The 26,274-nt window shown below is 48.4% G+C and overlaps 1 protein-coding gene across 3 annotated transcripts in view; it reads right to left on the bottom strand.

The window, feature by feature from the left end:
* MYLK2 (myosin light chain kinase 2) overlaps positions 1-16,899 on the bottom strand; it is a 38,556-nt gene extending 21,657 nt beyond the window's left edge. Inside the window, exons 1-3 of one of the 3 annotated variants that reach the window (XM_082226082.1) lie at positions 16,778-16,899; positions 8,236-8,626; positions 3,001-3,371 (exon numbers count right to left, since the gene is read on the bottom strand). In XM_082226082.1, coding sequence (XP_082082208.1) covers positions 3,001-3,371; positions 8,236-8,531 — 667 coding nt within the window. In that variant the 5' untranslated portion in view covers positions 8,532-8,626; positions 16,778-16,899. The other 2 variants (XM_082226083.1, XM_082226081.1) reach the window with 2 other exon arrangements.
* Between the last annotated feature and the right edge of the window lie 9,375 nt (positions 16,900-26,274).

Here is a 26,274-nt window from a genome sequence, read left to right as displayed (position 1 = left end):
CTAACCAACCGTCAACCTTCATTTCCCAGGTTGTTAAACAACAGCAACAGCATCCCTCACAGCTGCCTGCCCTCCCCTGCCAAAGCAAAGAAACTCTGGGGGCAAATTAGGAATTAATTTTGTGTGAGAAAGGACTGAGGGTTCAGTTCTAGTGCCGCAAACTAATTCCTGGGCTGAAAATGTGCTCGGATGCACTCTGCTCCTTTATCCTAGGTGTCCGTCTGTTACCAGGTCAAGGCAATATTTTGCACTTACTGGTGGAGCTCAGAAGTTCCAGGTAAAGGTAAAGGTAAAGGTAAAGGGACCCCTGACTATTAGGTCCAGTCATGGCTGACTCTGGGGTTGCAGCGCTCATCTCGCTTTACTGGCCGAGGGAGCCAGCATGCAGCTTCCGGGTCATGTGGCCAGCATGACTAAGCCGCTTCTGGCGAACCAGAGCAGTGCATGGAAACACCATTTACCTTCCCACTGGAGTGGTACCTATTTATCTACTTGCACTTGGACGTGCTTTCGAACTGCTAGGTTGGCAGGAGCAGGGACCGAGCAACGGGAGCTCACCCCGTCGCGGGGATTCGAACCGCCAACCTTCTGATCGGATCATGCAAGCTTGACGTCAGTCCATCTCAGATCTATCCTGCCTTGCAATGGCTCTCCAGGGTCTCCAACGAGAGGTTGCCCCAGGCCTTCCTGGAGACGCCAGGGAGTGCGGCCTTCTGCGCATGTCCCATCAGTAAGTTATGACCCATCCCTGAGACACTGGCCTCCTGGTTCAGTTCCGGAGGTCTCCATGAGAAAGAAAGGAGAAGGGGACAACAGAGCACTGTCTGCCTGAACTCCCCTGCACTTTCATTGGGCCTTCGAACATTTCTTTTCATAAGGACTAGAAACTTGAGATTCAGTTGTTTCATTTGACTTGGAGATTGAAGATTCTGCAGATCCTGCCCTTGGCACAAGGAAACTGCAGGTGCCTAGCGAACGCTCAGCCCAGGACAAAGCCCACCTGGTGATCGCTCCCCAACAGACAACACACAATCGTCCTCCACTTCCATTGCTGCCCTGCCAACCCGCCTCTGCCCCTTAACCTCACCCACTTGCCACATTTTGCATTGCACACACCCCACACTCCCTCCCTCCCTCCCAACCCCACTGCAAGGTCACCCGGCCACAAGACACGCTGTCCCATCTGTCACAGCGGGGAGAGCGATCACAACAACACCTGGTGCTGCGATGCGCCCCGGTCCCTCGCCCTGCCAGCCTACTTATCTCATGGAAAGGAGCTTTTCTCCGCATGCCAGAGAGGGAGGGAGGGAGGGAGGCAGCGCATGCCAGGTGGATCAGGGCACAGGGCAAACTTTCCTCCTGCCCTGCAATCTCCAAGCTCTGGGGCTCAGCAAAAACCGCAGCCAAAGGCACCAGGAGATCCTATGAAGCCGTGGTGGTCAGCAACAGTGTAACCCTGGACCAAATGAGGGCCACATGTTGGGCAAACAAGGAGCTGAGGCATCCCACCAGTTGATGCGAGTTTTAATCCATTTTAGTATGGGTCCTAAACAGCCTCGGTCCAGTATACCTGAAGGAGCGTCTCCACCCCCATTGTTCCGCCCAGACACTGAGGTCCAGCTCCGAGGGCCTTCTGGCGGTTCCCTCGCTGTGAGAAGCCAAGTTACGGGGAACCAGGCAGAGGGCCTTCTCGGTGGTGGCGCCCGCCCTGTGGAACACCCTCCCACCAGATGTCAAAGAGAACAACAACTACCAGACTTTTAGAAGACATCTGAAGGCAGACCTGTTTAGGGAAGTTTTTAATGTTTAACAGATTACTGTATTTGAATACTTTGTTGGAAACCGCCCAGAGTGGCTGGGGTATAAATAAATTAATAATAATAATAATAATAATAATAATAATAATAATAATAATTATTATTATTATTATTATTATTATTATTATTACCTGTGCAAAGTGCTTTGTTTTCAAGCAACAGACTGCTGCTTGGAACCAGGACGGTGCTGAAAAGGCATCCCTTTGCACAACCAGGGCCGGCCCATCCATTTGGCAGACTGAAGAAGCAGCCTTGTGGGGGGGTGAAATCCCACAGGGTGCCCCCCCCCCTGCAGCACTCCACCCGCCTCTAGAGTCATGTGGTGACAGTTTCTACGAGATCTCTCCAGAAGAAGCCACCGAACGACCCCAGTAAGTGAGACTTCGGCGGGCAGAGGCGGCACCTTCCTGTTTCGCCTCAGGCGGCAAAACGGGATGGGCCGCTCCTGTCCTCCACCTTAGGGAAAGGCATCAGACATTCTCCTCCAAAGAAACGAACAGCCTCTGCAGAACGATGCGCACCATGTGCTTCAATCTCTGTCACTTTCAGCAACAACCTGTTTCCTGCAGCTGATGTCTGTTATAGCGCCAGTTGAGAAAACATGCCTGATGTTTGCATTCCTTCCCTGCTCTGTCCCACCCTCTCCCTGAGATGAAGCCAGGCACAGCCTAAAGCAGGTGTCCCCAAACTAAGGCCTGCGGGCCGGATAAGGCCTGAGGGACACGTTTATCCAGCCCGTGGCAACTCCTACCGCCCACTGCCAACACCCACTCTTACCAGCACTGCGCTGCTGCCCACTTCCAGGTCGGAGGAGCACTGGAAATAGCTTATGCGCATGCGCATGCATTATTTCTGGTGCACATCCGGGTCGGAGGAGGCCCGTGCACATGCGCACAAGCTATTTCCGGTGCTCCTCCGACCCAGAAGTGCGCTGGAAATAGTGTGTGCGCACGCGTATGGGCATGCGCTCCAATGCCCGCCGTGCGATTGGCGCTGGAGACACCGGCCTGAGACGTGGTAAGTTTGCTGACCCCTGGGCCTAAAGGATGGACAACTTATATTTCCTTCCTTCCTTTTTTTAAAAAGAGCCGTTCTGGCCCCCCTGCCCCTCACTCCTATTCCCTCTGTCTGGACCAAGCTCGTTCAGCTGGCCCCCCAAAGCCAGAGGCCTCGATAGCCTTACCCAAAATCAGGGACGGGTCCTCTTTGCCAAAGTCCGGAGTGAGGTATGGGCTGGTTGGGGTATCCGGAACCTCTGCAGGGGTTGCCGCCGTCTCGCCTCCTTCCGACGGCAGCTGCGCTGCGGAAACGCTGGGCTCACCAGCATCTTGGGTTGTGGCCCCTGGGGCTAAGGGAGCGGGTTCGGCCAAGGTCCTTTCTCCTTGATCCACTGGGCCCGCTTGCTGTGCCGCCGCGGGGGCCTGCGCCGAATCAGGGGGGCCCTCCTTGTCTTCCCCAGGGGGTGGCGGGTCCGCTTTGTGGGTGGGAGCCGCCGGTTCCTGAGGAGTCGGCTCTTTGAGATCAGCCGGAGCCTCTTCCGGAATATCTGCTAGGCTGAAATGCCAGAAGAGGAGAACATCAAAGGAGAAACTGCTACAACATCTGGCCCTATCTACTCCAGCCTCCTGTGCTCACTTTGGCCAACCTAGATGCCCGTTATGGGAAGCCCGCAAGCAGGATTCGAACACAAGACCCCTCTCCCCTTCTGTGGTTTTCAGCAACTGGGATTCAGAAACATTTGCTGCCTCCGATTGTGGATGCGGAGCACAGCCAGCATGGCTAACTGCCTTTGATAGCCTCTCCTCTTCCTCCTCCTATTATTATTATTATTATTATTATTATTATTAGTGTTACATACAATGTTAGGTTAGGAAGAAAAGGGGGAAAGAGGGAGAGGGGGAATGGTGAGTGGGGTGGGGTGGCAACGCTTCTATTATTCTACTTAGCGTATGTGACCCTATCTGCCCACAGACTGTCTCGCCAGAGTGGTGCATGCTCTGGTTATCTCCCGCTTGGACTACTGCAATGTGCTCTACGTGGGGCTACCTTTGAAGGTGACCCGGAAACTGCAATTAATCCAGAATGCGGCAGCCAGACTGGCGACTGGGAGCAGCCGCCAAGACCACATAACACCGGTCTTGAAAGACCTACATTGGCTCCCAGTACATTTCCGAGCACAATTCAAAGTGTTGGTGCTGACCTTTAAAGCCCTAAACGGCCTCGGCCCAGTCTACCTGAAGGAGCGTCTCCACCCCCATCGTTCTGCCCGGACACTGAGGTCCAGCTCCAAGGGCCTTCTGGTGGTTCCCTCCCTGCGAGAAGTGAAGTTACAGGGAACCAGGCAGAGGGCCTTCTGGGTGGTGGCACCTGCCCTGTTAAACGCCCTCCCACCAGATGTCAAAGAGAAAAACAACTACCAGACTTTTAGAAGACATCTGAAGGCAGCCCTGTTTAGGGAAGTTTTTTCTTTTATTGTGTTTTTAATATCCTGTTGGGAGCCGCCCAGAGTGGCTGGGGAAGCCTGGCCAGAGTGGCGGGGTATAAGTAATAAATTATTATTACAGTATTGTTCCATCGTGGTGAGAGAGGTTGGGGGTGGCTTAGGGTGTGGTTGGTTGTCTTTGGTTGGCTGTAGTGAAATTTGTTTTGTTTTTTTGGTGGGTGGGTGGGTGTTTTTGGATCAGGTTAGCCACATTGATTCGGACGCTGTTGGCGGGTTCTTGTTGCTGTCTTGTTGGGCTGTGTATGTGATAAAGGGGAACCAAACTGGGGTGAATGCGTCTTCTTCTATTTGCTCCCGTATCAATTTCAGTTTAGTTTTTCTAATAAGGCTGTTTCCCATACAGTGGTTCCTCGGGTTACAGACACTTCAGGTTACAGACTCCGCTAACAGAGAAATAATACCTCGGGTTCAGAACTTTGCTTCAGGATGAGAACAGAAATCATGTGGCGGCAGCGGGAGGCCCCATTAGCTAAAGTGGTACCTCAGGTTAAGAACCGTTTCAGGTTAAGAACGGACCTCCAGAATGAATTAAGTTCTTAACCCGAGGTACCACTGTACTATTTGATACCATTGGTCCATGCTTACTCCTGACAGGTCTCTCCAGTGTCTGGCTATGATGTTTCTGGCTGCTGAAAGTAGGTGGGTTCCCTCTCCTCCACCCTGAATTTGTCTAATCCTCTTTTATTGTATTGGATTATTGTAACTCGCTCTACGTGGGGCTGCCCTTGAGACTGACCCAGAAACTCCAGCGGGGGCAGAATGCTGCAGCGAGACTCCTTACGGGGTCTTCGCTGCGAGATCATATCCATCCGGTGCTATACCAGCTGCACTGGCTCCCGGTGGAGTACAGGATCAGGTTTAAGGTGCTGGTTTTAACCTTTAAAGCCCTATACGGCTTAGGACCCTCGTACCCACGGGACCCCCTCTCCTGGTATGCCCCACAGAGAAACTTACGGTCTGCAAATAAAAACATCCTGGAGGTCCCAGGCCACAGAGAGGTTAGGCTGGCCTCAACCAGAGCCAGGGCTTTTTCGGCTGTGGCCCCAATCTGGTGGAACGCTCTGTCCCAAGAGACAAGGGCCCTGCGGGATTTGACATCTTTCCGCAGGGCCTGCAAGACAGAGCTGTTCCACCTGCCCTTTGGCCAGGGCACAGCCTGACTCCCTCCCTCGGCAATCTTCACGGAGCTCTGGCCCAATGGTTGCCAGTGGCTTGATTTGAATTAATTTTATAATGAATGATTTTAGAGTGTTGTGTTGTACTGTTGTACTGTTTTATTGTTGTTAGCCGCCCTGAGCCTGGCTTTGGCTGGGGAGGACGGGATATAAATAAAAATTATTATTATTATTATTATTATTATTATTATTATTATTATTATTATTATTTTAAACTCATCCAGGTTGGTGGCCATCCCTGCCTCCTGTGGCAGTGAGTTCCACCGTTTTAACTCTGTGCTGCATGAAGAAAGACTTCCTTTCCTGTCCTGATCATTCCAGCTTTCAGCTTCATTTGATGTCTCCCCAGCTGAGATTTGCAGCACACACTTAGACCCTATAAGTGTCCCTATTTTCCAGGGACAATCCCAGAAGCCCTCCCAGTTTCTCATTCGATCCTGGAATGTCCTGCTTTCCCTTAGGATGGTTGTGTTCTGCCTCCACCATCAGAGGCATTATGTCTCTGAACACCACTTGCTGGGAATCTCAAGTACAGAGATCATTTTCAGGAGCGTCGCTCCCCGAGATGGTGAGACTCACTTGGCAACAGCAAGAAACCACGGCTTTAGTCCCATCATCACAGCCCTGTGGAACTCTCTGCCACTAGAGATTCAGCACCTGTCTTCTGTGCCAACTTCTAAACGCCTGCTGAAAACTTTTCTATTCTGCCAGGCAATTATGAATAACAACACTGCATTCCAAAGAAAGAATCAGAGTTGGAAGGGACCACCAGGGTCATCTAGTCAAACCCCTTGTAATACAAGAATTTTTTTACCAATGTGAGGCTCATCCTGGAGATTAGCAGGCTCTACCGACTGAGCTATCCCAGGTATGGTTTTATTACATATTCAACATAGATAGAACACGGTTAACGGCAACTGAGGACACGTGACAACAACAACAACAACAACAACAACAACAACAACAACATAATAATAATAATAATAATAATAATAATAATAATAATAATAATAATAATTTATTTATACCCCGCCCTCCCCAGCCAGAGCCGGGCTCAGGGCGGCTAACACCAGTAAAATTACAATAAAAACATAAGGGGGGGAGAATTTTTTTTAAAAAACCAATTTAAAATACAGGTTAAAATACAATTTAAAATGCAGCCTCATTTTAAAAGTAGCCCATAGATCAAAACCATAAGGGAGGGAAACATAAGGGTCAGCCTGAGTCCAAACCAAAGGCCAGGCGGAACAGCTCTGTCTTGCAGGCTCTGCGGAAAGATGTCAAGTCCCACAGGGCCTTAGACTCTTGTGACAGAGTGTTCCACCAAGTTGGGGCCAGTACTGAAAAGACCCTGGCTCTAGTTGAGACCAATCTAACCTCCTTGAGACTTGGGACCTCCAAAGTGTTGTCATTTGTGGACCTTAAGGACAAAGGAGGAATGTGGAATGATACCTTTGTCTTGTGGACAACCTTTGTCTTAAAAACCGAAATCACTTAAAAGTTAAACGAAATTAAATAGACCTTTGGTGCTTTTATAGCTGCTGCTGCTGGTGGTGGCCATTGCTGAATATTGATGGTTGCTTCTTGCATATAAGTGAAAACAATAAAATAAAACAATGTCTGCTTTTAACTTTTTTTCCAAAATTTTATATTCATTTTATAACACAAATAAACAGCACAAACAGGAAAACAAACAATAGAAACAGATTCTTATCCTTATTTTTTCTATGATGGACTATATGGAACTTGCCAAACTGACCAGGAGACTCCGAGACCAGAGAGAAGAGACGGTGGAAGAAGATTGGAAGAAGTTTAAGGAATATTTGAAAAAAAATGTTAATATTTAAATCTTAGAATAGCTTTGGAAGTGGATTTAGGCTGTAGGGTTAGAAGCAGAAGATAGTGTATTTTAAAATAGTATTATTTGCAAGTGAAGAGTTTTATGGCTAAAGTAAGTGTGATTTAAAAAAATGGTTAGAAATTATGATATATGCAAACTGCTAAAGATGAGGTAAAATGAAAATCAGATAGGGGGGACTTGGGGAAGCCCACCTAACAATGCTTTCAACTTTTTTATGGCTTCATTGCTGCAAACCGCTTTGATATACAGTGGTGCCCCGCAAGACGAATGCCTCGGAAGACGAAAAACTCGCTAGACGAAGGAGTTTTTCGTTTTCTTAGCTGCTTCGCAAGACGCATTTCCCTATGGGCTTGCTTCGCAAAACGAAGCTTGCCCCGCAAGCTCCGGGGATAGAGGGGAAGTGCAGCGCGTCTTCCCCTCTGTCCCCGGACCTCTTTTGAAGCAAGGGGCGGCAGGGAGAAGATCGCTTCTCCCCGTTGCCAGCCCTGCAATCTCCGGGGACAGAGGGGAAGTGCAGCACGTCTTCCCCTCTGTCCCCGGACCTCTTTTGAAGCAAGGGGCGGCAGGGAGAAGATCGCTTCTCCCCGTTGCCAGCCCTGCAATCTCCGGGGACAGAGGGGAAGGCGCACGGCGCTTCCCCTCTGTCCCTGGACCCGTTTTAAAGCAAGGGAAGGGGCAGCGGGGAGAATCGCTTCTCCCCGTTGCCGCCCCTTGGTTCCTATGGGAAACCGTGCTTCGCAAGACGAAAAACTCGCAAGAAGAAAAAACTTGCGGAACGAATTAATTTCGTCTTGCGAGGCACCACTGTATATATTTTTAGAAACAAATATTTTCGTACATCAATGCATTAATAAAGGCTGTACGAGAGAGAAGCATTACCTGGGCAGGTGTGCTGGGCAGCTGAGGCTCTGCTGAAGTTCAAGGTGCTTCTGCTGGGAGCTTGGTGGGCTTTCGTGGCTCCCTTCCCCTCCTGCCACGGCGGCTTGGCCTGGCGTGTGGCTCTCTTCCACTGCCTTGGCCGCATCCTGCCCTGCTCCCCCTTCCCCTTTCGTCACCTGGCTTGGCTCTTCAGGCCCGGCTTCCGCTGCTTCCCTCGGCTCCCCCAGGCCCACGGCAGGCGCCTCTGCTCCCCCTTCTGTGCCGGGGGGGCTGCAAGACCCTCCCTCCTTCTCCATCCTCTGCTCTCCTCCCAGGGGAGCCTCCTCGGACGCTGGGTGTTGGGCAGAGGCGTCCAGACCTGGGGTTCCCGCCTTGGCCTTCAGCTCAGCTTCTGCGCAAGACACAAAATATGGGAGAATAGTGCTTCCCCCCCCCCCCGATACAGCAAATAACAAAAATTAAAGCGACAAAAAGTGTTTTGGGGCATTGCAATAAATTGCCCTACCTGCCAAGAGGAGGCAGGGTTTATTCATTTATTACCAAGAAAGAAAGAAAGAGAGAGAGAGAGAGAGAGAGAGAGAAAGAGAGAGAAAGAGGAGGGAAAGAAGGCAGGAAGAAAGGAAGAGAGAGAGAGAGAGAGAGAGAGAGAGAGAGAGAGAGAGAGAGAAAGAGGAGGGAAAGAAGGCAGGAAGAAAGGAAGAGAGAGAGAGAGAGAGAGAGAGAGAGAGAGAGAGAGAGAAAGCAGGCAGGAAGAAAGGAAGAGAGAGAGAGAGAGAGAGAGAAAGAAAGGGAAAGAAAGAAAGAAAGAAAGAAAGAAAGAAAGAAAGAAAGAAAGAAAGAAAGACGGAAGGAAGGAAGGAAGGAAGGAAGGAAGGAAGGAAGGAAGGAAGGAGTTTACAAAAGAAAAAAACAACAAAAACTTCATTATGAAAAATTAACAACAAAAACTTCAGACATTTAAAAAGTTAAAATAATAAACTAAAACAGGTGAAAGGTCGCATTAGCTTTTGATACACCTGGCTAGGAATGCTTAAGCAAAGAATATTTTTAAGCAGGCACCAGAAAGAGTTCAGCGAAGGCTGGCGTCAATAGGCAGCGAGTTCCAAAGTTTTTCTCAGAACAAGGATCCTGTGTGAGGGAGATGGAGTGCCAGTGGCGGGCAGTGCCAGAGGCCAAAGTGGCTGGGGCAATGGATGCTAATTTCACCTTTGTGCAGCAGACTGGTTCCTACATACATTCGCAAACACTCTCTCCTGCCTCTATTCTCTGTCCAGACGAACAAGAACCATTATCAGAGTTTGAGGGTCCTTTCCAGCCAGGCAAAAACACTCACGGGCAGTTCCAAGGGCTGGATAGAGAGGCATTCGGCCCCCCGGTCTGTGGCTCCCTGCCAAATTAACAGCAAACTCGTTCCCTGAGTCCTGACCCTCATGCCCTCCCACCAGATGTCAAGGAGAAAAATAACTACCAAACTTTTAGAAGACATCTGGGAAGCTTTTAATGTTTGATGTATTATGGTATTTTAATATTTTTTTGGAAGCCGCCCAGAGTGGCTGGGGAAGCCCAGCCAGATGGGTGGGGTATAAATAAATTATTATTATTATTATTATTATTATTATTATTATTATTATTATTATGCCTCCACACTGTCATTCCGCAGGAGAGAATAAAAAAGCGCCTAGGAGAATTTAAGTTTTGCATGATTGAAGGACCCTGGCACAAGAAACCCACCTCTTCAAACTACAGTGGTACCTCGGGTTAAGTACTTAATTCGTTCCGGAGGTCCGTACTTAACCTGAAACTGTTCTTAACCTGAAGCATCACTTTAGCTAATGGGGCCTCCTGCTGCTGCCGCACTGCTGGAGCACGATTTCTGTTCTCATCCTGAAGCAAAGTTCTTAACCTGAAGCACTATTTATGGGTTAGCGGAGTCTGTAACCTGAAGTGTATGTAACCTGAGGTACCACTGTATGGACTTTTTGCAGTAGTGAAAGTGATAGGGACTACATTTTCCAGGATTCTTTGGGCAAAGTCCTGGCTGTTCAGGCAGCACAAGAGAGTTTCCTATATATTCTCTATGTGCACCATCTATATCTGCAAAGCCCAAAAAATGCCACAGGGCCTCAAGTGCTCTCCTCTGGATAGAAAAGCAAACTCCCTGCCACTTGAGGAAATGGTGAGCTGTGTGCACGAAACAGGACGCTTGTTCCCTGCTTTAAAAGCACCGCTTCTCATCCTCTTCAGGAGAAGCAAACGCGCAACAAGGGGAGCATAGGGAGGCATGTCCCTGCACCACTCAGAGCGCACGCCAAGGATGAGCATTGGGGAGTGTGCACAGGCCAAAGGAAAGCTGCTCTGGCTCAGAATCCTGTCCCCCTCAGTGGCCGCCTGCTCCAGGCGCAATTTTCATAGCATTTCTTGCTAAAAGTGACAGCAAAGACCCTCTCTCTGGCAGAGATAATGTTGGGTGAAAGTGGTGAAGGTCCTTCGTCTGGAGGCGGTTGGAGGACGGATGGTGGCTAACAGATTGAGGTTGAATCCTGACAAGACAGAAGTACTGTTTTGGGGAGACAGGAGGCGGGCAAATGTGGAGGACTCCCTGGTCCTGAATGGGGTAACTGTGCCCCTGAAGGACCAGGTGCGTAGCCTGGGAGTCATTTTGGACTCACAGCTGTCCATGGAGGTGCAGGTCAATTCTGTGTCCAGGGCAGCTGTCTACCAGCTCCACCTGATACGCAGGGTGAGACCCTACCTGCCCACAGACTGGCTGGCCAGAGTGGTGCATGCTCCAGTTATCTCTCGCTTGGACTACTGCAATGCGCTCTATGTGGGGCTACCTTTGAAGGTGACCCAGAAACTACAACTAATCCAGAATGCGGCAGCTAGACTGGTGACTGGGAGCAGCTGCCGAGACCACATAACACCGGTCCTGAGAGATCTGCATTGGCTCCCAGTACGTTTCCAAGCACAATTCAAAGTGTTGGTGCTGACCTTTAAAGCCCTAAACGGCCTCGGTCCAGTATACCTGAAGGAGCGTCTCCACCCCCATCGTTCTGCCTGGACACTGAGGTCCAGTGCCAAGGGCCTTCTGGTGGTTCCCTCGCTGCGAGAAGCCAAGTTACAGGGAACCAGGCAGAGGGCCTTCTCGGTGGTGGCGCCCGCCCTGTGGAACACCCTCCCACTAGATGTCAAAGAGAAAAATAACTACCAGGCTTTTATAATACATCTGAAGGCAGCCCTGTTTAGGGAAGTTTTTAATATTTAATGCTGTATTGTTTTTAACACTCGATTGGGAGCCGCCCAGAGTGGCTGGGGAAACTCAGCCAGATGGGCGGGGTAAAAAATAATAAATTTATTATTATTATTATTATTATTATTATTATTATTATTATTAGGTTGAATGAATTGTTGGAACAGTTGAGTGACCTGTCTTGGGCTGGCCATTGGTCCATCTTCCTCAGTACTGTCTGCACTGGCTGGCAGCAGCAGTCTAGGCTTTCCGGCAGGACTTTCTCCCAGCCCTTGTTGGAGATGCAAAGTGAGGGATGTTTTCCCATCCATTCCGCCTGGCCTTTGGTTTGGAATCAACTTGATTCCCTTCCCCTCTTTCCTTTTTCCTTTCTCCTTCTGTGATGGAACTCCTATTGGGGGACTTCCCTGGCTTTTTTCTGACCCACGTAGGACCAGTCTGGATAGTTGGGTGTTATGTACTGAGTTGAATAGGATCCAAAATGCAGCTGTCTGATTGGTCCTAGAACAATAGGATCCAAAATGCAGCAGTCTGATTGGTCCTAGAACAATGCAGCAGTATGATTGGTCTGCAGGAGCCACCCAATCCAGCTCCAGAATGAAGTGAATCCACAACCTGATTGGCCTACAGGAGAATTCCGGAATTAGCCAATCACCTGGGGCCCATTATGTAGATAATGTATATAAAGCAGACATTCTGGGGGAACTTCCATTCCTCCTCACCACTATGAGCTGAATAAAGAGCATGAAATCCACTCTCGACTCCGAGTATATTTCATTGGCCTTGGTGAAGACTTGATGTTTTCATCCCCAAAAAAGTTTTTGATTTGAGTTTCTACTGAAATGAGGCTGCATTTTAATGTTGTATTTTAATCTTGTTTTTAAGTTGTATTTTAATCAATTGTTTTTATACCTGGTGTTAGCCGCCCTGAGCCTGGTCTTGGCTGGGGAGGGTGGGGTATAAATATTATTATTATTATTATTATTATTATTATTATTATTAGTGAGCTGCAGCCCCTGGGCTCTGCCGCAACAGAGACAAGTTCATCCCCAGCTATTCTGCATTTAAGATAGCATCTTTTCCCATTTCCCCCCGCTGCTGCCTGCAACACACGTTTCCATCTGCTGCAGTCCATCCTCTGCCAAAAACTACATTCTTCGTTTTGCTGTCCGCGGTGGTAGAATTGCATTATATTGGCGTTGTTTCATTATTACACCCCATTCATTTCAATGCAAACACAGTGGAAATGGGGGGAGGAAACACAGTCACAGAATCTCAGAGTTGGAAGGGACAGCAAGTGTCATCGAGCCCAATGCGAGAATCAGTGCCAAATCAATTCCATATCGAAGGCTGGAAGTGACAACAGTGGATACCAATTATGTCCAATGGATTGAATTTGATTCCGCAAATGCATTGTCAATTTCCCCTCCCATTTCCATTGGAAATCTGACATCCTGCTGGGGATATTGGACAGCGAAATCCCAAAGAAAGACTCAACAGTATTTCTATACGTGACTAGAGTGGCGAGGATTCTCTGTGCACCGAAATGGAAGCAGGAGAACACTCTCAAAGGGAGGATGGCTGTGAAAACCTTGGAATATGCAGAGATTGCAAAACTGGGACCGCAGATGAAAGATGCAGATACAGAAGGAAACAGATTTAGAATCTTTCAAAGAATAGAAAAGTCTTTTCTAGTCTATATGAAAAGTTGTTTTCCCATATGCGAAGGCCACAGTGGAGTTTGAAGCGTTATTATTATTATTATTATTATTATTATTATTATTATTATTATGAAAACAGCAGAACGTATTAAGAAACAGGTTGGAGAGAATGAAAACCGAACCTTAAAATGTAACTGTATGTAATTTGGGCTATGAATAGTGAGTTCTCACTCAGCTGTCTCACTCACTAGTTTTGTTGAACTGGAATATAATCGTTGAGCGACAAATGTAACTTTCTATATGGAAAAAAGAACAAATTATTATTATAGGGGGGAAAGTAATCTCTGACATCCCTGCTCTTAATCAACCCATCAATCAAAATAAGATCTACTGTGTTGCCTAGAGTAGATTCAATTCCCTTATTCACACATTGGAATAGAGAGTATTTCCTTTTCAGCCTTTCCTTTTTTTCTTTTAAAAATTAATTTATTTCAGGAGTTTTACATACATTACATTATCTCCTTCCAATTTTTAAATTTCCCGTACAGTTTTTCCTTCCCCTCCCTTCCCCCCCCCCATATCCATTGGAAGGGTTCAAACAATTATCCTCAGCCACGGGCATAGCGTCTTTAGTTTCTACCGAATGTCTTTTGTTCCAGTAGTTTTTATCCATGGAAGATAGGGGTTCCATCTGTTCCTTATCGTGGTGGACTTGACCTTCCACATTGTTTCCTGTGACGTGACTGCGACAGTGTCCGACTGAATAAGTTCAAACAAATAACTATTCCATGCCTCTACTGTCCATCTTTCTCTATCTTTCCAACCTAAAGCTATCGTTGCCTTTCCTGCTAATATCATAGCTTTGAAAGTAAGCTGTTTCCCTTTCTCTATAGCCACGTTTCCAAGTATACCCATGGTCATGAAATCAAAGTCTATTGAAAGCTTCGCTTTACACAGTTCATTAATAACCTTTAGGATTTTATCCTTTATACTTGGAATAATAGGACTGGAAATGCCCCCAAAAGATGTTAGACTGTTTTTGTATGCCACTACAGCGGCAAGACTTTTATTAGCCAAAAGCTGGAAGAAATACCGACAATAGAAGAATGGCAGATGAAGATGTTGGACTTTTTGGAGCTGGCTGACCTGACTGGAAGAGGAGATACATGAGGATTGGAAGAAATTTAAAGAATATTTAGCTAAATATTGTGATATAGGATAAACAGAAAATTCTTGGAAACAGTAAATAGGCTTAGGGGTAAAATAAGAATATGTGATAGTAAATATTAAGGATTAAAATATATTAATTAGGAGAAGAGGTTGGTAAATGAAAGGAATTAATATTACTGTATTAGAAATATGAATTTGGAGAACTGTTATATAGGTGATATAATGAAATTCAGTTAGAGGGGATTCGAGGAAGTCAGTAATCAATGCAACAAGAATTAGGTATTTGAAGAAACAATTTTTCTTTGTGTTTAATTTATGTGCTTTTCTTGTGTGTTTTGTTATGTCATTTTTGTGATTAAGGTGGAAAATCAATTTTAAAAAATTGGGGGAAGATAAAATAAAATAACCTTTAGGATTTTATTCCGGAATTCCTTTACCTCTGGGCATTCCCAGTACATATGGGGAAACCACCCCTTGGCTAGTTTACAGTGCCAACAGTTAAGAGTTCAATTCTGCTACCATATTAGCTAGCTGGGCCGTTCAGCCATTCCTTATCCTGACCAGGAGAAGGCAATGAAAGCAGCCTGGAGGGAGAAGGGCTGCAGCCTGGACAGAGCCCAACCAGAACGCCCTCTGTGCCAAGGGAGGGAAGACTTGGCAGGGCTGCTAACCAGGCCGGCCGTCTGCCCTGCGGAGGCAGCTGCAAATGGGTCCCATCAAGAAAGTGGCTGGAGTCATAGCGATTGCACCCATCAAGGACACATAGCCGAGAGACATGCATCCCGCTCGAGTTCACTGGGATTAAAACAACCGCCTCGCCTGGTCCTCTGTCTTGCAGCAGACCAAGTGCATCGCTTCTCCAGTGTCCCTAGGGGTCAGGGACAATTGTTTGAACCAATTAAAGATCAGATGATTGATTGCCAGCCGGCCTTTAATACTCATCCCCTGCTGGAACGAAACATTCGTGGCATTTGCCCGCATTCATCATCCCTTGTGGCTGCACACTGAGTCTCCCTCCCTCCCCCTGCTACCTGCCTGCACTATGGAAATTATGATTGTAAGCTCCCAGGGGCAGGGGCTTTTTCCTTTTTGTTTAAGAAAGCTCAGTGTGGCGTTGCATACATTGGTAATTAAATCTCAGCCATCACCATGAGTGATGGCTTATGGTCATACAAGAAAGCCCAACAATAATTACAACCGGTCAGGAATCAATTAAAAATAGTAAATTCACATTTCACCAAAACCACATTGAAGTTATTGCGCATGACAACATTTAGGTGAAATTGATTTGTCTACTACAAAAGAAAACTCCGCCTCAGGCCTGAAAAAAGCATGAGGTGACAAAGATTCACAACTAAAGCCTATCACTTCGTTATTGGAACAAAACAACATCTTTAATATACCGGTAAGTCTTCCCCAATTCCTTCTCACAGCAACATACCAGAAGCAAAATCACATCCAAAGATAAACAAGAACGCTCTCTTTCCATCCCTACCAGTTAAAAAATTCCTGCGTCAATTAACATGTTGGCTGATTGATCCATAAATCAGATCAATTAGCACTTGCAGGCCTATTTGGAATGCCCCCGATTTTTACATTTTTTCCTCTTTGGCTTGGCCCATAGCCATGCCCATTCCACAGAGCACCTGACTGTTATTTCAAACTATACCCCCACAGGCACACACTAAAAAAAGGCCAGAGGAATAGATGCTCCGATGCCTAAAAACAAACTCAGTCCAACTTTGCAGACAATTTCCCCAGCTTTGCACAAAATTTCACAGTTCTCCGCAGACTCTGGATTCATTTTGCACACAGTCCGACATGCTCTGCTTCAAGGTGTGCTGTTTTTTTGCCACCCCAAGGCACCTCGTTGAGGTGGGCAGCAGCTCACACTAAAGCTCAAGGTTGCCCTGGAATCAAAAGCCTGAATTGTGCAAGGAAGAAGCTTGCAGCGTGAACAGCACTCCAGACGGCCGAAGGAAGTCAGCAAAAGTCTGGCCAAGATTTGCCTGATCTTACCCTAGGGAGCAGATGGAAATAGCCGCCTGCAGAGAGCCATTGCCCGGGAACCTGCCAGAGACATCAGCCTCAAGAGCAGCCACCTCAGAGCTCGATTCTCAGAGCAGGAGCCACCAAGATGGTCAAGAGGACTTCTTTGGCCCAAGGCATCTCTCGACTGCTAGTAGCGGGGCATCGAAACCATGCCAAGGCTACCCTGCAAGATGCCCGGGCAACGCTGGTGGGAAGAGCATCCCCAAACCGCTTCTCTCCATCTCCCATGAACAAAAGGTTGGAGTTTACCTGGACAGGTAGCCCTCCACATAAACCCACGGAAAGGCCAGGAGCAAAGCCGCAGGCTGGAAGACTCGAACTCTGCCCGGCCCAAGGAAGTCCCAGCGCAGAGTGAGGCCTCTCCCGCTCTCTACCCCTGGGGAAACGAGGCAAGGGACCCGTTACCTACCGTCGCCGCTGCCGACGGCCGCCAGCGCTGGATTAAAAGTGGGACAGAGCTGCCCGCCTTCTATACTCTGCGTAACTGAGCTGGATTAAGCGTGGGGAGAGAGGAGTATCTTTTACCCCAGAACTCTGGCAGTTATGAGCCTGCTGCGCTCTGCTCTGCGGGGCCACCTGTTCCCTCTGGCTTCCGTTCAAAGGACACTCCATTCTGCTGCCCGGCGCTCTCTCTCCCCTGCTCAGAGGAGATGGGAATTCAAACAAACAGAAATCAGATGACCCAGCCACCCTTGCTGAACTCCCTGCTCCTTGGGGAGCCTGCTGGAGGGGCTCTGGCCCAGAGGAGAAAGCCCTCCCTTGCCCGCCCGACCCCCAGCAAGACCCAAGCTGGGAGAGAAGGCTTTCTTAGGCAAGGTCTCCTGGGTTTGCGTGTCCAGGGAGGGCGTCCCACAGTTGCCCGGGGCTGTTTAGCGGCGATGGGGATTAGGCCAGATGCAACGGGCAGAATCTCCTATTGTTTAACCTTTGCCGAGTGCCAAAAGGCTGTTCAGACTAGCAGAGTGCCAGTGCCCTTCCCTGCTCAGGGGGGTTGCCATCTATATTAAGACCAGGAAGGAAATAGGCAGTTTGACTGGGGAAACGGAGGATCAGCTCAGGCGAGGGCAATTCCCACCCTGTGCGTCACAGGGCATACATTGAAGGCGCCAGGAAGCCCCTGTTGGAACTCTGAACGATTCACTGCTCCGGACTGCCAAGAATTCCCTGCTAGGTGGGGTTGCCCGAGCTCTGACCCGAGGCCTCCAGGTTTGCCTGGTCCCCTCCAGGTGGCAGGTGGAAGGTTGGAATCTCCAGGTGGACAAGTGCACCTTTAATAATAATCACAGTGGGAGCGCAGCTGTTCAAGGTGTTAACCAGCTGAAAGGCGGAGGAAAAGAAAGTTTTCTGAGCCCCTTTTCAGCAGTTCTGTTATGGGCAGAAGAGAGTTTCTCAAAAAATTATCTAGAAGATTGTGCGTCCATCTTGCAAGTGTTCAGCCCATTAGAAGCTGGCTGAAAATTATATGAAATATACTCGGAGTCGAGAGTGGATTTCATGCTCCTTATTCAGCTCATAGTGGTGAGGAGGAATGGAAGTTCCCCCAGAATGTCAGCTTTATATACATTATTTACACAAGGGGCCCCACGTGATTGGCTAATTCCGGGATTCACCTGTAGGCCAATCAGGTTGCGGATTCACTTCCACCTGGAGCTGGATTGGGTGGCTCCTGTGGACCAATCAGACTGCTGCATTCTGGACCCTATTGGTCTAGGACCAATCAGACTGCTGCATTCTGAAACCTATTGTTCGAGGACCAATCAGACTGCTGCCTTTTGGATCCTATTCAACTCAGTAATTACATTATAGCACAGACATTCTGGAGGGGGCAGGATCCTCTGCTCCCCTCCCAATTAACCTCTGTCTCCAGGGCCAGTGACATCACCAGGGGGTCACCTCTAGGTCTCAGGTCTGGGCCTTGAAATTTCATGGACTGGGATGCTTCTGACCTGGCATGAGACAACCAGCCCATCGTTCCAGTAGCAAAGGCATAGCTGTTGCCCTGATAATGGCAGGTACACATCACTTCTCTGTTAAGAGTCCCTCCATGGATTGGCCAATCTGGAAGCATGGTCAGAAAAGTGATTTTAATACTATTTCCCCAGACGCTGGTAGGAAACCCACAAGCAGGATTTGAACACGCTTCCTTCCTGCCTTCCTTCCTTTCCATCAACAGGCATTCACAAATGCTGTACACAAAAATTTGCCCCTTTTCCCTTATGGGGTACCCAAGAGCCCATATAGAGTCCTTACGTGGATTCCCAATGGTAGGAGCAAATAACAGAGGCCAACCAGAGAATATTGAGAAGCAAAGCAGCTAGTAAGCCTGATCTTTATTGATCTATTGCAACAGGGTGCTCCCCTCACACGCAGGAGGAGGAGGAGGAACCCAGAACCAAGGTGTGCCTGCCCTTATCTAGACATTTTAAATTCCCTGCCCTGGAGCTCAAGGCCACCCCTCCATACATCATAGATACATGACAGAAGGGGTGTAACCCAAGACCACATACATCATACCTATAACACAGAAAAGGCGGTCTACAGCAGAAATCTGAGTGCGTTGTTTATCTCATCTGACAGGTTACCTGTTAATGCTCACTTGATTGGATACCCTGGGGAGCCTGGCCAGTCTTTTGTAATGACAAATACTTAGTTCCAGAGCCAGGTCACAGGCTCACCCTATTCAAACACAGACAGACATACCCTTAAGACAGGATTTGTGAAGGGAAAGACAATGGGGAGGCTTTACCATTTTCCTACTGTGGGAGGGAGTTCCATAGCTTAGCTATGCCCCATCCTTTCTTGTTTGTTTGTCCTGAACCTACCACCCCACCCTAGGCAGCCTCTCTTTCCCCTGCAGAAGAGTGGCAGTTAGCGCCTGCCCGGGAAGGAACTCCTCCTTGTTTGCAAAATGTCAGGCATGGCATCTTTTTGCTGCTCTTGGCACAAATGCGGAGGACCAAAATAATTCTGGAAAGGACCCAGGGCCAGGGGCAGGGGAGGCTAAGAGGGTCTCTCTCTAGCAGGGTCCACTTCGGGAAAGAATCACCCTTAGTCACCGTGACGGAAAGCAGGAGGAAAGTGCTTTGCCCTTTCGGACAAGCAAGTAGCTTCTTGAGCCCAGCGCCACAATCCCCAGGCAAGGGGGCTGCTGATCAGTAGCGAATGCATCCAGAGCCTCGTCTCCTTTCCATCCTAAGTGGAGCAGACACCGGTGAGGTATATGGAGAGCAATGGATGCATCTAAGTAAAAAACCAAGTGAGCTTGCGGGGACCCAGATACGCCTGCAAATACTTGCCCATTCCCCTGAGCGCACGCATTCAGCTGGGCGAGGCAAGGGCCCAGAGATCCCATCCTGTCAGGCTGCCAGCTCCGGCCTAATTAAAACAAGTCATCCATCCGCTTCCTTTGCTCTCGTGCCGGGAGTCAGATTCTCGCAGTCAACAAGCGTGCCAAGGATCAGAGGCTGGGAAGGGCTTTGAATGAGCTGCTTAGCCAGACCCAAATGTGCAAGTGATACAAGCATCTGCCAGGGGCAGGGGGGAAGCAATGGGGGGTTTGGGCAGGGGGTGGGTGGGCATGGATAAAATCAGGGCAGGATCCAAGAAACCACGGCCCGGGATCTTCTGAATGGTGCAAAAGCTGGTGGGGCGCCGCTCCCAAAGAGAAGTGCGCAGGCAACATCCGGATGAGAAGTGGTGCTTTTAAACCGGGGGACAAGCGTACTGTTTCATGCACACAGCTCACCGTTTCGTCAAGTGGCAGGGAGTTCCAGAAGCAGCTGCTGAAGAGTTTGCTTTTCTATCCTGAGGCCCTGTGGAATTTTTTGGGCTTTGCAGATATAGATGGTACACATAGAGAAAATATAGGAACCGATGAAGATCCAATTGGATCAGGCCAATGGCCCATCTAGTCCAGTAGCCAGGACTCCCACCTGCCACCAGGTGGAACAAGATGGAAGCCCAGAACAAAAGAGCCCCCAAACTTTTATTAGCTGCTAATCCCCATGTTACATCCCCCCCAACTACATTACTCATACATCACGGTTACATCATGAAAGGGGAGGTCTGGTGGCCGTAATCTGAGCATCCTGGACCCTGCCCCATGGTTCTCCTTGCCCTCCACCAAACACCCATCAAGTGTAACAAAAGAGATATTTAAATGTTCCTGTTTGTCTTCATCTGGGTTTGTTATTTCTGGAATGGCACTCAGGTAGTAGGATGCCAGGGATTATCACTCAGGCAGAGGGGCTGCTGAGTAGCTGAGCTCACCTGTCTATATGAATTTCTGAAGTTTTCCCAGTGAGCCAGTACATAGGTACATTTATCAGTGAATTCTTACATTTGGTATCATGCAGCAGAGGCCCTTTGAATAGATAGGAAGAAACTGCGATGAAGTATTTTGTGGGGACAAGTCACAAAAGTCACAAAAGTGATTGTGCTGGTTTTGGCAGTGGGCTGCATGCGCATGATATCTGCTGGAGGGGCAAACCCCACCCCCAACCTATACATAAATTCCTGCAACAGGATTAAATAAGGAGGGAGGGGGAGAACGATGTCTGCCACTTTGAGCTCCTTGCAGAGGGGGGAAATTGGGATATAAATGCAATAAATAAATTAAATCCACAGCTGGGCAGCATGCAATTGCGTGTTGGGTTCCACGCCCCCCCCCCATCAGGATAAATCAGAATTAAATGGAGGGGGTGTGCGGACTGCCACTTCGAAGGGGACCGCATGGGATGCACTGCCTCCCCTTTTAACAGCTGTGAATCCACTGCCCCAGCCCCAGCCCCCCAACCTGCTGCATATTCAGCCTGGTGTTGCCCCAGCCACTTAAGGAAACTGGCCCCCCTCCAGGGAGCTATTCTCTCCTTAGCAGCCAGAGCTGAAGAGCTCATTGCCTGCTCTGCCTGCATCTCCCGCCCTCCCTCCAGCAAGCTAAGAAAGGAGCAGTGATTCATACATTGTTGTCCTCAGCATAGCAGCGAGTTAGCACCCCGCGACTATGCCATTCACCTCATTAGCCTTCATCAGCCTCCGCCATGGGCTGGCCAAACAATCAACGGCACAGAAGCGATTGTCTCATTAGCAATGGCTTTTGCAAGGCCTCAGAGGCCGGGCCAACGGAAGGATACAGCACTTAGAAGGCAGCCGGGCTGGTTGCTGCCGAAGGCAGAAAACGGAAAACCCACAAAGGTTTTGCTCTGCACTAAAGAAGCACATCTATTTATTAATTGCTCTCGTTAATTTGATTGCCGCTGTTCACGCAGCATCGAAACACAATGCTAAGAGCAATTTAAAGCAGCTTGCAAGCATAAGTACAAGGTGGATTGCAAAAAACGTAAGCCTCAAGTGTTGAAATTCAGCTTAAATTGGTGTGCCTTGAGCAATCTCCCGAAACTTTACAAGGAAGGTGCCAAACGCTTCTGCTGGAGGGAGTTCCAGTGGTGTAGTGTACGAGGAGGGGGGGGGCGAGAGGGGCAGTCGCCCCGGGTGCATTTTTTCTGGGAGTGGGGTGCAAATTTTCCCCGGGAAATTGATGGCCCTGCCGTTAAGGCTGGAGCAGCCAGGTGGACTTGGCTAGGACTGAACTGGGCTCACTGGTGGCCAGAGGTGAGGAAGATCCGATGGGATGTCCCTGTTAGAATTCTGTACCATGACATCTGTATGGCTGTTGCAGTTACACTGATGACTGCAATACAGATCATGAATTGGGGGAGGATGTTAGAATTCCTGCTCCATGGTTGCAGTCATGGGATTGTTGTCTATCACATGACGGTGTATGTTTTGACTCCACAGAGTGGGAAGTGACGGAGACAGGATGTTTGTGTTACTGTGTTGCCTGAAGTGGGACTATTGTCCTTTGTTCTTTTTCTCTTTGCTGTCTGATGCTAGAGAGAGAGGGAGCCAAGTTGCAGTGCTCCGTGTGTGTTTATATGTAAATAAAGTAGATCAGCCCAAATGCTGAGTTGCTGAGGTCTGTTATGCAAACTGCGAACACTCTGCGGATCCCTAAGTGTGCTGGTGCCGGTTGGCATCATTCGCTGTAATGTTCAGGCAGAAGAAAAGCTTTTGAACCTCCCAAACGAACGACCAGGCAGGAGAGAACATGCCAGTTGAGCATGTGTCTCTGCCAGAGTCCTACTCGAGTGTAGGCTGAACTCCTGACAGTCCCCTCCCCAAGCCGCACCAGGCAAGGCCAGACGGGAGGATGGGCTGGGGGCTCCTTGTGTGGCAGAGCTCCACGCCTAGGCCCAGATCCAGCAGGCAGGAGGGACAAGAGTGAGGAGAGGAGAGGAACTTCTGCACGCAAAGCTGGAGGGGTTGCTCAGAGCAGCTGGTGTGCAGAGATAATAACGCCGGGCCCCCTCTTGCCGCGCCACTCTGCTTTGAATTCTTTAAAACTCCTTAAAGTGGCACGATCCTGCTTTCAATGCATAGTGAAGATCAGGGCCTCAATCTCTTAAGAACCACGAGGGCTTGCAAAGCCCACTTTCGTTGTCCCGCCGTTAATCCCTGTACAACAATGAGTAAACAAACAAACCCCTGTGTGAGTCAGCAATATCAAAAGCAACACAATGACCAGAAACAATGACAATGTGAAAAACTTTATGGAATAATTCAAAACATCAAAATTAACAAGCTGAAGTCTCTGAAAGTCTCTAGAAGTCCATAAATGAATCATGGTGCCAGACCTTACGTGGCAGAGAGCAAGCTGTGAAGCTTTGTATAATCAGCAAATGTCCAGTTCTGATGTCCAAGTCTGAACTCTGCTGAACAGTGTTTCCGGATAGCAACTACTGTTTTGTTGAATTCTTCATCATCCAATTAGTTCAACACTCGTAAGTAGAAAGATATGTAATTTCTTCATTAACCAATCTTTTCCCCGAATAGATATACATGAGAATGAAAAATACTCTGGAACAGTGTTCATGCAATTATGTAGTGACTATATGTATATTATATCTATCCGGAAGCAGTTGCTATCCGGAAACACTGTTCAGCAGAGTTCAGTCTGGCACCGTGATTCCTTTAAGGACTTTCAGAGACTTCAGTTTATTAGTTTTTATGTTTTGAATTATTCCATAAAGTTTTTCACATTGTCATTGTTTCTGGCCATCGTGTTGCTTTAGATATTGCTGATTAATCCCTGCACGACAGAAATAGAATATAAAAATCTGCTCTTTGGGAAAAGCGGGTCTGTTGAGAAAGACCTGGCCATCAGCTCAAACTACGCGACTTGAATTTGCTGGGATGTGATTGAATATCAGCCGAAAACAGCAACGGCCTGGAAGCGCCCTGCGAGGCTTGCAGCACTCAAAAGATGTTTTGATATAGAAGACGGATCCAAAAGGCACACACACACACACACCCGGGCTGACTTTTGGAGCATGGCTGGGGTCAATGTGTGTGTGTGTGTGTGTGTTTGTTCTGTTCCAGGCTGGAGAAAACAAGCACACCCACCGGGTAGTTTTTGGCTCTGTGGACACAGCCCAGAGGCTCCAGCCAGTGCACAGTGTCCTGGGAGAGTTGGCCAGCGGTCAAGCATGCCTGTTCCCCTGGCTACAGTGCCGTCACAGCCTCAAGCAGGAGACACTTTAACCTTTCTGCTCTTTCCATGGGTCTGAGAAAGTTGGTCGGGCAGTCAGGCCCGTCCCCTTCTCAGGGAAACTCTATCCCCAGGCTAATTCGAGCCACTCAGCAGGGCAGCTGGCTTACAGGAGTTGGAACAGGATGGAGAACCCTTACCTGAATATCCCAGCCCCTGCTCCGTAACTGGAGAGCCTGGAAAATCCGGGGAGAACAAGTCTGTGATGTAGTCAACAGCTTCTCAAAGCCTTCCATCAGCACTGGGAACTTCCTGGGTGGGTGATTGGGAAACATCAGGAACACACTTTGACAACTCTTAAAGAGGTTGGGGGGGACAAGTCTATAACCCTGGGCCTGAGCAACGATGCTCATATTGCCCCTTTGAAGGGGTACCAGAGAAAATGCAGCCAACGCAATCACAGGTTACAGAATCATAGCTGGAAGGGACACCTAGGGTCATCTAGTCTGACCCCCTGCAGTGCAGGAATTGTGCCTAAAGCATCCATGATTGGGGGTCATCCGACATCTGTGCAAAAATCTCCAGTGAAGGCGAGTCCTTTCACCAGTCTTGAAAGACCTACATTAGCTTCCAGTATGTTTCTGGGCACAATTCAAAGTGTTGGTGCTGACCTTTAAAGCCCTAAACGGCCTCGGCCCAGTATACCTGAAGGAGCGTCTCCACCCCCATCGTTCAGCCCGGACACTGAGGTCCAGCACCGAGGGCCTTCTGGCGGTTCCCTGATTGCGAGAAGCCAAGTTACAGGGAACCAGGCAGAGGGCCTTCTTGGTAGTGGCGCCCGCCCTGTGGAACACCCTCCCTTCAGATGTCAAAGCGATCAACAATTACCTGACATTCAGAAGACATCTTAAGGCAGCCCTGTTTAGGGAACCTTTTAGTGTTTGACAGACTATTGTATTTTAATATTTTGCTGGAAGCCGCCCAGAGTGGGCTGGGTATAAATAAAAATTATTATTATTATTCCAAAGGAGCCTATTCCACGGTCAAACAGCTCTTAGTGCAAGTTCTTCCTAGTTGAGTTGGAATCTCCTTTGTCGTTTGAATCCATTGGTTTGGGCCTTACCCTCTGGAGAAGGAGGGTTGCTCCACCTTCCATGTGATAGCTCTTCAGAAGACAGCTGTCATATCACCTCTTGGCCTCCTCTTTTCCAGGCTGAACATACCCAGCTCCTTCAACTGTTCCTCATAAGGCTTGGTTTCCAGAGCCTTTTTCATCTTGGTCACCCTCCTCTGCACACCTCCCAGCATGTCAATATTCCTCTTAAATTGTGGTGCCCAGAACTGGATACAGGACTTCGGGGGGGGGGGGTCTGACCAAGGCTGAATAGAGCAGTACTCTTGCTTTTCTTGATCTGGACACTGGATGTAGCCTAGAAAAAATTAGGGGTTTTTTTTTGCTGTTCTGCATTTGATGTATGGGCAGAATGTAGACTGTTAGCTTAGACAGAGTCAGACCATGCTCTAATGTCTACACTACCAGCAGCTCTCCAACATGTCAGACAGCGAATCTTCCCCAGCCTTCCTGCAAAGGCTGGAGCCATTTCCATGCAAATGTGGAGCTTATTGGGTTGTTTTTATTTTGATTATGCATTTTGTGGTTTTATATTTTTATTTGGTGAACCGCCCCGAGACCTACAGGTAAAGGGCGGTATATAAATTCCATTAATAATGCAACACACCATGGTCCTTCCCCAAATATTAAGTGCGGGGAGCACCCACTTATAAGCAGACACAGGCTGGAGAAGGAACGCACCTGCCTGTTTTTCCTAATGTGGAAGCAGAATGTATGCTTCTGCGGCCTGCAGGGATCTGGGCCTGTCACAGGAGACATGAGCTTGCTTCTGTCTTAAGGAAACATCTCTCTTTAGCGTGTAACAGGATCAACACGAAGGTGGGAGGAAAAGTGAAGTATGGAATGTTTGAGGGATTTGGACCAGAAATGTTTGCATATTCCCCCCCCCCGCAAACTACAGTAGTTTCTTCTGGATTCTTATTAACCACATTGTGATAACTTTAAAAACTGTGTAGGGTGTTTTGATTACGTACAGAGGGTATCAATCAGCTGAGAAGTCTGGCTCATGAGTCTTCTGCATTGCAATTGCCTTGTCTTAATAAACAAGAGTCTTGAACAGACTTTATTCCAACCACTTTGTGAAAGCTGTTTTTCTTCCACACTGGTATCAGTGATGAAAATTACATAATTCTATTTCTTTTAACGATAGCTCCTGCCCACATGGAACAGTATTGACCCATGCAACTGTATTTAGACTATGGACAAAAAACAGGCAACTGCTTGCTTG

The sequence above is a fragment of the Podarcis vaucheri genome (assembly GCF_965113315.1).
Source record: "Podarcis vaucheri genome assembly, chromosome: 6".
NCBI classification, from domain to species: Eukaryota; Metazoa; Chordata; class Lepidosauria; order Squamata; family Lacertidae; genus Podarcis; species Podarcis vaucheri.
This window is presented reverse-complemented; position numbering and strand designations above follow the sequence as displayed.